This window comes from Myotis davidii, unplaced genomic scaffold, assembly GCF_000327345.1.
Source record: "Myotis davidii unplaced genomic scaffold, ASM32734v1 scaffold662, whole genome shotgun sequence".
NCBI classification, from domain to species: domain Eukaryota; kingdom Metazoa; phylum Chordata; class Mammalia; order Chiroptera; family Vespertilionidae; genus Myotis; species Myotis davidii.
In genome coordinates, this window is record NW_006293533.1 from 601,930 (window position 1) to 617,156 (window position 15,227).

General features: G+C 35.8%; 1 protein-coding gene across 10 annotated transcripts in view; it reads left to right on the forward strand.

The window, feature by feature from the left end:
* The window catches only part of PTPN13 (protein tyrosine phosphatase, non-receptor type 13), a 156,016-nt gene that overhangs the window by 104,451 nt on the left and 36,338 nt on the right, over positions 1 to 15,227 (forward strand). For 6 of the 10 annotated variants that reach the window (XM_015566168.1, XM_015566166.1, XM_015566165.1 and 3 more), the window contains 11 exons: positions 942 to 1,088; positions 3,030 to 3,123; positions 3,730 to 3,815; positions 5,005 to 5,167; positions 6,504 to 6,718; positions 6,822 to 6,920; positions 8,510 to 8,874; positions 9,778 to 9,949; positions 11,771 to 11,929; positions 13,073 to 13,244; positions 13,346 to 13,556. In XM_015566168.1, the coding sequence (XP_015421654.1) occupies positions 942 to 1,088; positions 3,030 to 3,123; positions 3,730 to 3,815; positions 5,005 to 5,167; positions 6,504 to 6,718; positions 6,822 to 6,920; positions 8,510 to 8,874; positions 9,778 to 9,949; positions 11,771 to 11,929; positions 13,073 to 13,244; positions 13,346 to 13,556 (1,883 nt within the window). The remainder of the gene's footprint in view (positions 1 to 941; positions 1,089 to 3,029; positions 3,124 to 3,729; positions 3,816 to 5,004; positions 5,168 to 6,503; positions 6,719 to 6,821; positions 6,921 to 8,509; positions 8,875 to 9,777; positions 9,950 to 11,770; positions 11,930 to 13,072; positions 13,245 to 13,345; positions 13,557 to 15,227) is intronic. The other 4 variants (XM_015566167.1, XM_006767190.2, XM_006767192.2 and 1 more) reach the window with 2 other exon arrangements.

The window sequence follows — 15,227 nt, forward strand, 5'->3', positions numbered from 1 at the left end:
ACTACTTACATTATTCTAGAAAAGAGAAATAATTTATATAGTATGCTACTAACTGCTACTGCATTTGATGCTAACTTTCAGAGAAATTAGCAGCTTTAAATACTAACTCTAAAATGGCTATTATTCTGGGAACTTGTTACCTGATAAGCCAAAGAAATGAATAATCAGATGATGATTATTTTCTACAAGTTGTTCATCTCTTGCATACTTCATGTTGTAAGAGAATTTAATATCTGAAAAGTATTGTTCCGAAGTAGTTCATGGAATGGCCAGTTGACTTATTTTTGATAACCAAATCCTTCTGAAGTTTTGGATGGATGAACAACAATATAGAAAATTGCCCATTTCCTAGGAATGATATAAATTTAAGCGCACTTTCACAAGCAAATTCAGGAAAGAACCTTAAGTCCCTTTTTTTTGAACAGAAAAATCAACATTTCTCATAAGGGGTTATGCCTTTCTAACTGGGGCTCAGCGGCTGTGCCTCTGTTTATATTGGATTTGTAAACATAAGCAAAGTAAACATGAAGCCTACTCATTTTAAAACTCTAAGTTAAAAGCTACTGCTTACTCTATATTGATTTTTTTTTTAAGGAAATGGGCATACTTTCCAAATTTGGGAGTCTAAAAAGCATTGGACAAGGGTTATGTAAAAGCCAGGTCTGCAGTGGGTTCGTGCTTCCTTCCCTCTGCCATATCAAGCTGTTTGACCTAAAGCAAACCCTTTAATCTCTAGACCTCAATTTCCTCAACCATAAAATATGAAGGCATTGGATTAGATGATCTCAAAGATCTCTTCCAACCCTCATGATCTTTGAATCCACTCTATTCCTTAATATCTGTTTTTTCTTAATTTACCCAAAAAACACATATTGAATCTTCCAATAGTAATTAATTTTGAGTCTAACAAGAAATCCTTTTGTTTGTTTTTCTTTGTTAAGGAATCTTCCTCCTCAATGAATACATCCAACAAAACGAATTTTAAAACTTTTCCTTCAGCACCTCCTAAACCTGGAGATATCTTTGAGGTTGAACTGGCTAAAAATGATAACAGCTTGGGGATAAGTGTCACGGTACTGTTTGACAAGGTTTTCAAATGTTTTCTCTTCTCCATTTCCAGCAGCCTATTGTATTTCAGTTAATTGAATTTTTTTGCCTCAAAAAGGAAACTTGTCAAATACTTCCAAAATTAAAAATTGAACCACATCTTAAAACTTTTTTAAAAACGAGCGTACTGCCCTCGCTGGTATGGATCAGTGGATAGAGCATCGACCTGCGGACTAAAGGGTCCCAGGTTTGACTCCAGTCAAGGGCACATGCCCAGATTGCGGGCTCGATCCCTAGTGGGGGCTGTGCAGGAGGCAGCCAATCAATGATTCTCTCTCATCCTTGATATTTCTATCTCTCCCTCTTCCTTTCTCTCTGACATTAATAAAAATATATTAAAAAATAAAATAAAAACTTGAGCGTACTAATCACTTTTTCCTGTGATTAGTACATTTTCCTCATAGATTTCATACTTGCTACATTTTTTGCATAGTTTTCATATTTGCTTAATTTGACATGATTTAACAAATATTTGATAGTTTCTGCTTGAACATGAAATAATACTTTTAACCTACATCATAAGTAATATAAGCCTAATGTATATGCGCTTTCTCTGCATAATACATCTTAAGTTGTAAACATGATTAGTATTTTAAAATTACAGGTTCCCAAGGAATATATGTAGTTTTAAAGTAGTTAAAATGTGAGCATAGGTTACTTGCTAAAATTACTTTAGAATTCTATTAATGAATGTACTGTACCCTAAATGGTAACATTATCATTTATGGTATTTGAAGGATATTAGTAATAAAAAGTGATTTAGAAATGTCATAGAAATAGCACTATCCTATCTAATAAAGAGGTGATATGCAAATTGACCATCACTCCAACACACTAGAGGGCCACCCCCATGTGGTCAAAGATGGCTGCCCCCATGTGGCCACAAGATGGCCTACAGGGGAGGGCAGTTGTGAGCGATCAGGGCAGCAGGGGAGGCCAGCAGAGGAGGGCAGTTGGGGCAACCAGGCCAGCAGGGGAGGGCAGTTGGAGGTGACCAGGTCGGGAGGGAAAGGCAGTTGGAGGCTATCGGGCCGGCAGGGGAGCAGTCAGGCGTCAATCAGGTTGGCAGGGGAGTGGTTAAGGGGTGATCAGGCTGGCAGGCAGAAGCGGTTAGGGGCTATCAGACAGGCAGGCAGGCAGGCAAGTGGTTGGGAGCCAGCAGTCCTGGATTGTGAGAGGGATCCCAGAATGGAGAGGGTGCAGGCTGGGCTGAGGGACACACCTCCCCGCCACCCCCCAGTGCACGAATTTCATGCATTGGGCCTATAGTTTAAAATAAGCATTTAAAAGGGGGGAAAAATAATAAAGAAAAACTACACAAAAAATAAAAGAAAAACTAAATCACAGTGGTAGAAATTACCAATACCTTTTGACAAACTTTAGAATTTTATCTTCCTATTATTGTGAAGGGAAATAAAGCTGTATATCCATATGAGAATGAAAAATCTACCTCTCATTACCTCTCATCTCCACTATAAACAAATTTCTCTACCAAAATCTTTCAAAATGAAAAAAAAAATTTTCCTTTGACTCATGAGATTTACTTTCAGAATAGCAAATATGATCAGAAGTATATTATTCCATATACTATTTTTTCTGACAACTAAGTTCTCACACTAATTTTACTTTCTGCTTGCTCATAATGCATGGTATAGACTTACAGAGGAAGAGTAACTTTTCATATAGTCAAGATCTGGCATGTTGTTATTTTCTGAATAAAGAGTTTTCCTACAAAGTAACTGCTTTAAGATTTGGAAAACTTAGCTAGGAATGTTTTGGGGTATTGAACTAATTGCATGTGCTGACATGCTGCAGCTGCTTTCGCTGATAAATTGAATGCTTTCTGGGTCTCAGATTTGAAAAATGGAGTGTGAACTTTTTTGTATTACAAAATGTTATTTTATTTGTCTTTTTCCACATAGGGAGGTGTGAATACCAGTGTCAGACATGGTGGCATTTATGTGAAAGCTGTTCTTCCCAAGGGAGCAGCAGAGTTCGATGGTAGAATTCACAAAGGTAGACTATTTGTGTGTATGGGAATTATATAGAGGGTTATCACATCAACATATAAATTAGAAAGTTGATATAGACCTTCAGATTATTCCTAATATAAAATAAGAACATAATACAATTATTTTAGGACTTGAATATTAAAAAAACTCCTGGATATCATTCCCAAAACTCTTCTTTTTCACCTTATTCTCTAGTATCAGAAAATAGTTTGGTGATAATTTAATTCATGTTTTGCACTTCCTAAGAAGTAAACTACCAGAGGATGGCAGCAAGATAGTGACCTTGTAAAAACAGAGACATCTACATTTCTAATCAGAACTAACTAGTTTAGTTCCCTCCAATGCTCTACATTTGTAGTTTAATTTATCTTATACCATGATTTAAATCACTTTTACAATATATACAATATCGTATTCTAAAATGTACCTAAGATGAGCCATAAAATTGGAAAAGAAATTAAATACACATTAAAGAAACTGTGACAGTTTTGTCCAGAATTTTGTCTGAGTCTCTCCTGAACAAGTTAATACAAAACAAGATCACATGGTATTAAACAGCATGATTATATTTTATGATTTGCCTTTTTCAAAATGACTGCCTGATTTATAGGTGATCGTGTCCTAGCTGTTAATGGAGTTAGTCTGGAAGGAGCCACCCATAAGCAAGCTGTGGAAACACTGAGAAATACAGGACAGGTAATAGATCATTATTCCAAATTTATAAGCTACCATAGAAGAACATAATAATGTGTGAATAATGTCAATTTCATTGAAATCTCTAAATTTATTAGTCAAGAAACCAAGCCTGATTTACATAAACATCCTAGTATTTTTTCCTACAAATTAAGAAGCAAGTATTTTAAAAAAAGCAAGTATTATGACAAGAGGTTTTAGTTTTTTTACTGAAGAAACTGGCTTTCTGTATCACATTTAGCCCTAATATTACCAGTGATCTGACAGAAGGAATGGTGGAGATTGCATTTTTAAAATTTTCATCAGCATCTACAAATATTTAGTGATTTTCACTTCTAGTCATTCTTCATCCTCAAGGCTAAATTTATTTTGTTGAAATACATTTTAAGTCAGGGAGTTTAGCAAATTATTTACAATGGGTCTTTTTTTAAAAAATATATTTTATTGATTTTTTTACAGAGAGGAAGGGAGAGAGATAGAGAGCCAGAAACATCGATGAGAGAGAAACATCGATTATCTGCCTCCTGTACATCTCCCACTGGAGATGTGCCCGCAACCCAGGTACATGCCCCTGACCGGAACCGAACCTGGGACCCTTCAGTCCGCAGGCCGACACTCTATCCACTGAGCCAAACCGGTTTCGGCTACAATGGTCTTTATATTATAGTACAGTGGTGATTTTATTCTAGTACCACAATTTTCTATAATATGTTTGTTATTTTTTTTTTTCTTAATTCTCACCCAAGGATATGTTTTCATTGATTTTTAGGGAGAGAGTAAGGGAAGCATCAATGTGAGAGAGAAACATAGAAGGGTTGCCTCCCAGATGTCCTCCAACTGCAGATCAAACGTAAAACCTAGGTATGTACTCTGACCAGGAATTGAGCCTGAAACCTGTTGATATACCGAACAACACTTCAACCAACTGGTCCACCTGGCCAGGGTATATTTGTTATTTTATAATAGACTTCTTTTTTTCTTTTTAATCATTTATTGTTTAATACAGAAAATATTAAAAACTTAATTTTGCAATTTTCAAATCTTGCTTTTGTTCCATTTTTTTCTCTCCCTATACTTTAGTAGACCAGTTATTTACTTGAAATATATACCATTAGTTATACAAAAATCCTGAAAATTGATCTGCTTTCTTATAATTATTTTTCATTAATGAATTTCTTTTTCATTTGTTCAGTTGGTTCATCTGTTGTTAGAAAAGGGGCATTCTCCAGCATCCAAAGAACATGCCCCTGTAACTCCACAGTGCAACCTTTCAGATCTGGATGGTCAAGATCAAGTCCCAGAAAAAATGGTGAAGAAAATGACTCCTATCAAAGACTACAGCTTTGTCACTGAAGGTCAGGCCTTAGGACACTGTCATCTCAGCTTTCACGTATTCAAAATTTGAGTTTTGCATGTTGGATACAATTCATGCCTGAGTCTCTTTAATTATTCTTGTCAAATGTGAATAATCTGATGTAGCACTACACTGAATTTTTTTTTTTAATGACATATTTGCTGCTTTTAGAGTCTGAAAGACTTTGGATAATGAAGTCATGCTTGAAACAGATTATGGTCCTATAATAGTGCCTTAAATAGTTGTAATATTCAAAATCATATCTGAAAGGGAAAAAACATAAAAATATAGAAATAATACCTAAAAATGGCTTTAACCCCATATGAAATCTTGACTCTTACATTTTCTATATTTCCATTTAATTTTATGGACTTGTCAAGCTAACCCTGAGTAGAAATTTACCTAATAGATCCCAGAAACTGATCTTTCCTACAAACTTTGACAGCCCTTGGACATACCACTAATTAGTAGCAAAATAAGAAAATTAAAAATGATGTAGTGTTGAACTTTTTGCTAAATGTGTTCATGATACAGAAGTCCCCTTTATTCTCAGATTCCATTTATCTTCCTTTTAAGGGGCATAAAAGGAAAAATGTCCTTTACTTTATGAAGGATGGTGGTGGTATAAAGTCCTTATTTGTCTTTTATTTTAAATTCTTATTTGATTGCACAAATGTTAGCAACTCTAAATTAGTCCCAAAAGTAAGGAGAAAATACAACCCAGCATATATTTTTCCTGATTATGAAAGTAAAATTAGCATACCCACTTAATCTCACTGTCCTATATTCTTTATTTCTTCCATCATTTTTTAAAATATGTTTTTACTCTTTTCTGCTTATTTAAAAAAATTTTGTTGATGATGAGAATTTTCTCATAATGTCATTGCAATTTACTGGATTATGTTATACTGTACCAACTCATTAGAATATCATCTTTCCCATGCCTTCTCTAACATTTGTTTTGCTCTTACCTTTCTCTCCCATTGCATACCTGGCTTTTTGTTATTCTTCTCCTCTCTTGGATTTTTTTCTTCTTTTTCTGTTATTCTACAGTCTTTTAAAACACGAGGGATTAAGCATAATTTCATTTTCAGAACCCTTATTTCAAAATCCTCTTTTCTGTTCAAGCAGTTAGTTCATGCGGCTTAGTTCATTACATTTAGTTTTCTGATTTATAGTGTGAAATAGGATTTGCTTATAGAATAAAAGTACAGTGAGTACATATAAAGCTGTAAATATGGTGGGGAAATGGGCTTTTTAAAATGTGTCTAAAACTATTTATGTTTGTATGTATATATAACATGTAAGAATTTTTTTAAATTTTTTTTTTTCTGCAGAGAATACATTTGAGGTAAAATTGTTTAAAAATAGCTCAGGCTTAGGATTCAGTTTTTCTCGAGAAGATAATCTTATACCTGAGCAAATGAATACCAGCATAGTAAGGGTTAAAAAGCTCTTCCCTGGACAACCAGCAGCAGAAAGTGGAAAAATTGATGTGGGGGATGTTATCTTGAAAGTGAATGGAGCCTCTTTGAAAGGACTGTCTCAGCAGGTGAGCCCCAGGCATGTGGCATGTGGAGATAGATTGGCCTTTCAGAATGATCTGGTAATGGTGGTGTAACTACAGCTTCCCTTGTCATTTCTGGCACCCCCAGGAAGTTATATCTGCTCTCAGAGGAACATCTCCAGAAGTATCCTTGCTTCTCTGCAGACCTCCACCTGGTGTGCTACCAGACATTGACCCTGCTCTTTTGGTAAGACCTGCAAAAAGTAATTTATGTTTTTGTAGAATACCAATTGAGTGATTAATTCAGCTGTAGTGATTTCATATAGCATGATCTCCGGGGTTTTATTCCAGTTACTTCGGCTAAGAGTATTATCTTGTATATGTCACTTAACCTCTGAGTGCATCCTATATTTGCAATATAAAGTAATTCAATTCACTTTCTCTTCTTTCCCTTCCAATTCTAAAATTCTAGCTTCAAGGATTTTAGGAATTTGTTTTCTAAGCATAAATCGAAAAAGACATAAAATAATGATTACAGAAACCTTTTTGTTTATTTCTTCATTGGACCAAACGGGGAAACATAATTTTCATTCTAAGTTAGATTAGATAAAAATGAGAATTATTTAAGATATTTTGCTTTTTTAAAACATATTTTAAAATATGTTTGTTTATTTTCCTTTTTTATGTCAAGGAATATCTAAAGGATCCAAAATCTATTTTGGAGTTAGTTATAAATTGCATACTGATAGATAAGACAGCCTTGGAAGAAAGACAACCTTTGTCCTTTGTACTTAAAATAGTGTTCTGCCCTGGCTGGGTGGCTCAGTTGGTTGTTGTCTGTATATCAAAAAGATTATGGGTTCTATTCTAGTCAGGACACATACCTAGGTTGCAGTTTTAATCCCTGGTCAGGGTGCATACAGGAAGCAAGCAAACTATATTTCTCTCTCGCACTGATGTTTCTCTCTCTCTTTCTCCCTTCCTCTCTCTCTAAAATTAATAAATATCCTCAAATGAGGATTTTAAAAAAGTAGTGTTCCATAAACAGTGAACATGACCCCTGGGAGAAAAGGCAGGAGAAACTTGTAACCTTTATATCAGAAATAAAAGTGTGAGAAGGCTATTAATAGGAAAGTAACATTTCTATAGGGCATGTTATAAATAGCATTTTAAGAGACTACATTAAAAAGAGAGAGAGAGCGAGAGAGAAACTACATTGATTTGGGTCAGCAGTTAGGAACTGGTGGAACTCTCTTGATGAGTACATAAATTGATACAATCTTTCTGGAAAGCAATCTGGAAATATTTAACAAGGCCTTTAAAAACATCCTATGTGCTGATTATAAAAAATTCTATTTTAATTATATAGAAAATTATAAGGAAGTAATTAGAAACTTGGGTGAAAATCTACATAAAAAGAAGTTCCCCTAGATTTCTATTAATAGTGTAAAGCTAGAAACTAGCTCTGTATCCAATAAAAGGAGAATTCTGAAATAAATTAAAAGGTATAGCCATCTGTAGGATTATTATACAGTTTTATATGGTTGTTTTCAAAGTATATTTAAGGACCTCAGAAAGTACTCATAAAAACCTAAATTTTGAAAGTAGGATACAAAGCAGAATATATACTATAACTCTAATTCTGATTTAAAATATAAGTCATAAAATATTAACAGTTATTTTTATATGTGATTTTTTTCTAATGAGTATAATTACTTTATAAAAAAGAATATTTTAATAGAAAGTGCTGTTGTTGAATGTGTTCAGTTTCTATCAAGTGTTCTAAAATTACTATAAGTTGTCACATTCAGGTCTCTTTAAATGTGTCCATTACAGACCCCACTGCATTCTCCAGCACAAGTACTTCCAAACAACAGTAAAGAGCCCTCTCAGCCAGCATGTGTGGGGCCAGGCACCAGCTCAGATGAAAATGAAATGTCTGACAAAAGCAAGAAAGAGTGCACATCCTCATCCAGGAAAGACAGTGACAGTGACAGCATTGGGAGCGGAGAAGAAGACCTAGTGAAAGCTCCAGCAAAAATTCCAAATATGAGCTGGAGTTCAGCTTTTCAACAGACTCTAAGCAACATGCTACCACTGGCACAAAATCAACACGAGGCAACCAAGAGTCAGGAAGATACCATTTGTACCATGTTTTACTATCCTCAGAAAATATCCAACAAACCAGGACTCGAGCACAGGTATTGCCAATATTGTAATGCTTATCACTCAACACAACTAACTGTTAGTAACAGGAAAGCAATCTCCATTTCTCTAAGAATGAAATGTGCCTGTAAGTGAATTTCACAGTCTTTAAGTAGATGATGACTCTATTGGCTATCTAACTATTGTGGCTGACAGTTTTAGTTAGCAAATCTGTAAGCTCTCTAGCCATTCAACCTGAGCCTTACTGCTCTCTCAAGTATATTTACTAAAAATTGGGGAAGTTGTTTGTATTTCACCATCATTCCGATTATTTGACAGAAAGAGAAGAAACCTATTTAGATAGTGATGGGGTAGGAGAGTAGTGAGTAAAAATATAAAGGGAGTGGTATGGAGGAAGGGGTAGAGAGTTTGCATAAGGTAGGATATACAAGAGTACAGTAGATGGGAAAAGGAGAAATCATTGAAAACAGAGGCATATAAGAGATATGTATGCCTCCAATAGTTATTCATACATTTTACTGTTTGGTTATGTCTTTGTATGTATATCCAGGTTCAATCATATTCATTCAAGTATTTTTTTTCCTATTGTATCATCTAAAATAACCACAGAAATAAGACATTTATTTTCTTACTTCTTCTCTTTCTTAGTAAATTTAAACTCATTAGCTTCAGCCTTAAATTAACAACCAGGAATCAAAAGTATTTATTTAATCTGTCTTACTGACTTATGCATTTTATAAAGAGCTTCAAAATAGAACATTGGTAATGTTAGCATATAACAGATGTGAGATAAATTCATAGTCCAGAGTCAGATAAAAAGTAGCTAGGATCTCAATCAAAAGCAGATATGAATATTAAAATTTTCTGTTTGCAGCACAAACTTACTATATTGACATTGAAATGTATTTGAAAAGAGTCGTGTTTCTTTGTCTCTGTAGTAATCCTCCTTCCCCTCTACCACTGGATGTGACTCCTGGACCACCCCAAACAGAATCTATTTCCACGAATTTAACAGATAAATATACACGTCACACCTCTGAACCAACCAGACAAGATAGCTTGACATCTTTGAAGACTGATTTGGAAAACCACCTTGAAGACTTAGAGCTGGTGAGTTGTTTATGCTGTATTAAAATACCTTCATATTCATATCCAGTAAATAGATAGCATAGTTAGTATGTCTCTCTGCTGAGAATTAGGGGGAAAAGCAAAAAAAATTTAGGTGCAAATCCTGTTTCTGCCGCTGACTTACTGCCATTTAACAGATGCCTGTGGAAAATTACTTAACTCTTCTGAGTCTTAGTGGTTTTGGCCTTAAAATATGGGGCTAGTAACCTCATGTGGTGAGGATTAAATGGAATAATATACATAGAGCATCTAATTCAGTATCTGCTATTTGCTAAATTCTAATGAATTATTTTTTAATCAAGACTGAATAAATTTTTTTCTCCGCCATACTTGTTTTTGTGTGAGCAAATGGATTCCTTTACATTGAACTAATAACCCTAGAACTTCTAAGCCTACAAATTCAGTTTGGAAGACAAATTTTCAATAATAATAATAATATCATTATACTGATCTAAAGTTAGTCTTTTTCAAAACTATTTTTATTATTCATGTGATAAATATTTGTTGTAGGAAAATTAGAAAACAAAGAAAAAGACGATTAACACTATTATCCCACCACCCAAAACCATACACATTTTGGAGTTAATCTTTCCAAATATTTTGTTTGCCTATAATTGTGTGTGTGTGTGTGTGTGTGTGTGTGTATAGTATCTATATCTTCAGTTTCATTCTCAGCAATAGAGTGAAACTAATCTTAGAATTATTTCCTAAGAAGTCTGTCATCATCCCTATAAGCTGTAAGCAACCTTTGTGTCAGCTGAAATCTTTTAAAAAAAAAATTTATGCAACTAAATATATGAAGTTGTGATATGTAGTCACCCAAAGATTTCATATTAATATAAAAACAAAAAACACTAAGCCCTGGCTGGTATGGCTAAATGGTTAGAGTATCAGCCTGCACACCAAAGGGTCACGGGATGGACTCCTGGTCAAGGGCGTATACCTGGGTTGCAGATTCGATCCCCAGCCCCAGTTGGAGTATGTGCCAGAAGCAACCAATCGATATGTCTCTCTCATCAGTGTCTCTCACATCAGTGTCTCTCTCTCAATCTCTCTCTCTCTCTCTCTCTCCTTTGTCTCTCTCCTCCTCCCTCTCTCCTTTCCACTCTCTCTGAAAAAGCGATGGGAAAAATATCCTCGGGTGAGGATTAACCGAAAAAATTAATAAATAAAAAAAAACAAACCTTTTTTGTGGCTCTTGGCATCTATTTTGCTTATCTAGAAATATATAAAGAATTTTATGAACCTTCCCTTCAGAAAGTATTCTTTGATAATCAAGATATAGCTACTAATGTCCTTGTTTATCCTGAAAATACAAGAATTGAAACATGAGTAAATTCTGTCTCAGATAACCTCTAGACCAGTGGTTCTCAACCTTGGCTGCACATTAGAATCACCTGGGAATCTTTTTAAAATCCTGATTTCTGGGCCTCATCCTCCGGAAATTCTGTTTCTTTGTTACCAATGTTGTGGCCCCACCCCATAACAAAGAAACAGAATTTCCGGAGGATGAGGCCCAGAAATCAGGATTTTAAAAAGATTCCCAGGTGATTCTAATGTGCAGCCAAGGTTGAGAACCACTGCTCTAGACAAACATATAATGTTGTATTTAAACCCAACTTTCACATTGGAGGGTATTCTATCTAGAGTTGGGTGGGCCTGGCTTCTTCATTTGGACAAGATAAGTAACCTTTTAGGGATTGGTTTCCTCACTCTGTTATTCAATAGAAATAATAGTCGTCTTTCTGTTTGTGTGTAACGCAGAATAGACTTCCTAAAGGAATCACTGTTCTCTTCCCTTAGGAAGTAGAACTTGCCATTACCCTAATTAAATCGGAAAAAGGAAGCCTGGGCTTTACAGTAACCAAAGGCAGTCAGAGTATTGGTTGTTATGTTCATGATGTCATTCAGGATCCAGCCAAAAGCGACGGAAGGCTAAAACCTGGGGACCGTCTCATAAAGGTAAGATCTTACATGGAATGAATTTTTGCAAATGTAGTCAGAGGGCAAGCAAGAGCTGGAGAGAAAGAATAAGAAGGTTGAGTTAATGTAACATTCTGTTTCTCTGTTTGGTTTGTTTTCCTTCTCTACCTCTTAAAAGTAAAGGCCTTTATACAGTTAACAGTTTGAAAAATGCTTAAAGTTCTCTTTTTAATTTGGAAGTCCCTCTCAACTCAGTTAAAGCATTAAACAAGTTATCTTGGGTTTCAAGGACAGAAAGTCTCTTAAATTACTATAAGGATAAGTTTCCTATACCAGCAAAAAAATGATGCATTTGTTAAGTATCTTACATTACATTTTACTTATAATTACTTGATCGTTGTGTTTATTATATTTTCACAGTACAGGCTATTACCAATAAATTAGAGACTATTCTTTTTTTTTTAATAGTTTTTTTAATTTTTATATTTTTGAGAGAGAGAGAGAAAGAGAGGAATGGAGAGAGAGAGAGAGAGAAACATTGATGTGAGAATGCAACATCAGTCAGCTGCCTCCTGCATGCCCCCTACCCGGGGTCAAGCCCAAAACCCTAACATGTGTCCTTGGCCAGGAATCAAACCTGCAGCCTCCTGGTACACAGGAAATGTCCAGCCAACTGAGCCGCACCAATCAGGGCTAGGGACCAGTCTTTATTGTGAATCTCTTACTGGCTAATATATATTATATATAAAAAAGTTAGGGCAGCAATCTTCCACCTACTTCATCTGGTACACATAAACTAATTGCTAAAACTTGTAGCACACCAAAAAATATATTTTTTTTGAAAATCAGACAAAAAATAGGTATTTGTGATTCATTCACACCAGTCAGCTACTGTTGTGTTAGCTGTTGTCATTTTTTTTTTTTTTGATCTAAGGGAAAAGAGGTCAGTGCCCAGTGCCATAACACACTGGTTAAGAATTGCTGATCCAATGCATTGAGGGCCTAAATAGAATGAAAAGTTAGAGTAAGTGTGATTTTCTCTGCTTGAGTTGGGATACACTGCTTGAAAATCGCTGAGTTGGGGCGGGGCGGGGGCGGGAAGGGAGGGGTAATATATTTCCTTGGCAACTTCTCTATTCCAAAAATTATAATCTTACTTTTTCTCCTTTCTCGTTTATGTAGGTTAATGATACAGATGTTACAAACATTACTCACACAGATGCAGTGAATCTGCTACGGGCTGCACCCAAGACAGTCCGATTAGTTCTTGGGAGAGTTCTAGAATTACCCAGGATGCCAGTGCTGCCTCATTTGCTACCTGACATTACATTAACGTGCAACAAAGAAGAATTGGGTAATGCAAATTCAAGCTTTATGCAGTGTGATTTTTCTTGGCTGGATTAAAAATAAATACTCTTAAGGCTAAGGAAACAAATACTTTTTTATTCCCTGAAGGTTTTTCCTTATCTGGAGGTCACGACAGCCTTCATCAAGTGGTATATATTAGTGATATCAATCCGAGGTCAGCGGCAGCGATGGAGGGTAATCTCCAGCTATTGGACATCATCCACTATGTGAATGGAGTCAGCACACAAGGCATGACCTTGGAAGCAGCTGAGAGAGCATTAGACATGTCGCTTCCTTCACTGGTGCTAAAAGCAACAAGGTACTTACTCTGCAGTTATCTGTGGGTTCTGTCTGTGTCTGCGTACACATTTCCAGCTCTTGGTTTTATTTATGTTTTCTTAAAGATATATTCCTGAATTAGTAATTCACAGACTACACTGGCAGAACTTAAGTTAAATAGACTTCCTGATCGACAAGAGATTCTCAGAGCACTTGCAGCAGATTCGTGTTTGGATATAGTTTGCAATTATTAATAGGGTGGTTACTACATTTGTCAGTTAGGATGTTTTCAGTTGCAAGTAACAGAAAATACCGCTCAACTTGGTTTAAACAAGAAAAGGAATTTCCTGCCATTTATGGTTAAAAAGGTTATGTAGTAGTCAGGTAAAATTTGATTAGGCCTCTGGCTCCATTTCTTTGCTGTTTTTCTTCTCTAATCTGTGCATGTTTCCTGCACAAAAGTCGCATGTCTGTGCCAGGCTCACGCCTCGCACCTGCATACTACACCATCCAGAGCGGTCTTCAAAAGCCTCACCAATCACCGTGGTAAAGCAAGGATCGTGTGCTGATTGTCTTAGATCTAAATTAAGGCCAGTCCCTGAATTGAAGCAAAGGGACAGGAACATATTGATTGGCTTAGGCCAGTCTTGGCCACTCCCAGTGTCGGGACAGTCAAGCTATACCTCATGTCTACAACCAGGGAGGCGTGGAATCACCACACCCACTCTACCTCACAACAACAATTCCACGTAATAAGAAAGGCTAATAGTAATTTTTGTTTCACTTAAAAATGAAATAAATTGAAAAATGTATTATTTCAAATTACTACGAATATAGTGGCTTAAAACAACAGAAGTTTATTGTCTTAACAGTTTTGGAGATCAGAAGTACAAAATGGGCCTCAGTGAGCTAAAAGCGAGGCAGAGCTGCATTCCTTCTCCAGGAGATAATCCATTTCCTTGCTGTTCCCACCTTCTAGAGCAGGGGTGGGCAACCTTTTTGTGAGTGCGTGCCAAAACCAGCAAAATCTCTGACTCAAAATTTTTCTGCATGCCAACCCTAATTTTTTGAGAACATGTTACGTCTACTTGATATCTCTTAAGGTGTATGTATGTGAAGAACCTTGAAGAAATAATAAAATTCATTCGAGCAACAAAAAACACAGTATATGATGATGAAAAATACGTTTATTTTTTAATGTGTACACGTACACCGATAGTCCGACAGAAAACTTTGACTCGGTTTGATATTATCAGTGGGACTTTTGCTGCTGCATCACTGATGACAGAGATTTTATATTTCGCGACCTTCAGAGATATGCACGAGCTACTACTTTCGTCCGTCAGGCTACTCCTATTACGAGACTTAACAAAATTCATCACTGAGAGCAAAGATTCACAAGCGTATGTGGATGAAACCAAAACAGTGGTCGGGTCTAGGAAGGCAGGGAGAGTTAAGGCAGAGCCATAAAAATTGCTCTTCCCCTCTCTCGTCAATCCATGTCTATGGTCTTTAAGATAACTTGTTATGTAAAATTATTTATTTATCTAAGATGCACCTACACTGAATTTATCTGAAAAATAAAAAAGTCGATATTAAGAAAAAAATTGTAAATGGAAGATTATAAGAGAGGGTTTTGCGTGCCAGCAAAAGTTACTGGCGTGCCATGTTTGGCATGCGTGCCAGGGGTTGCCCACCCCTGTTCTAGGGC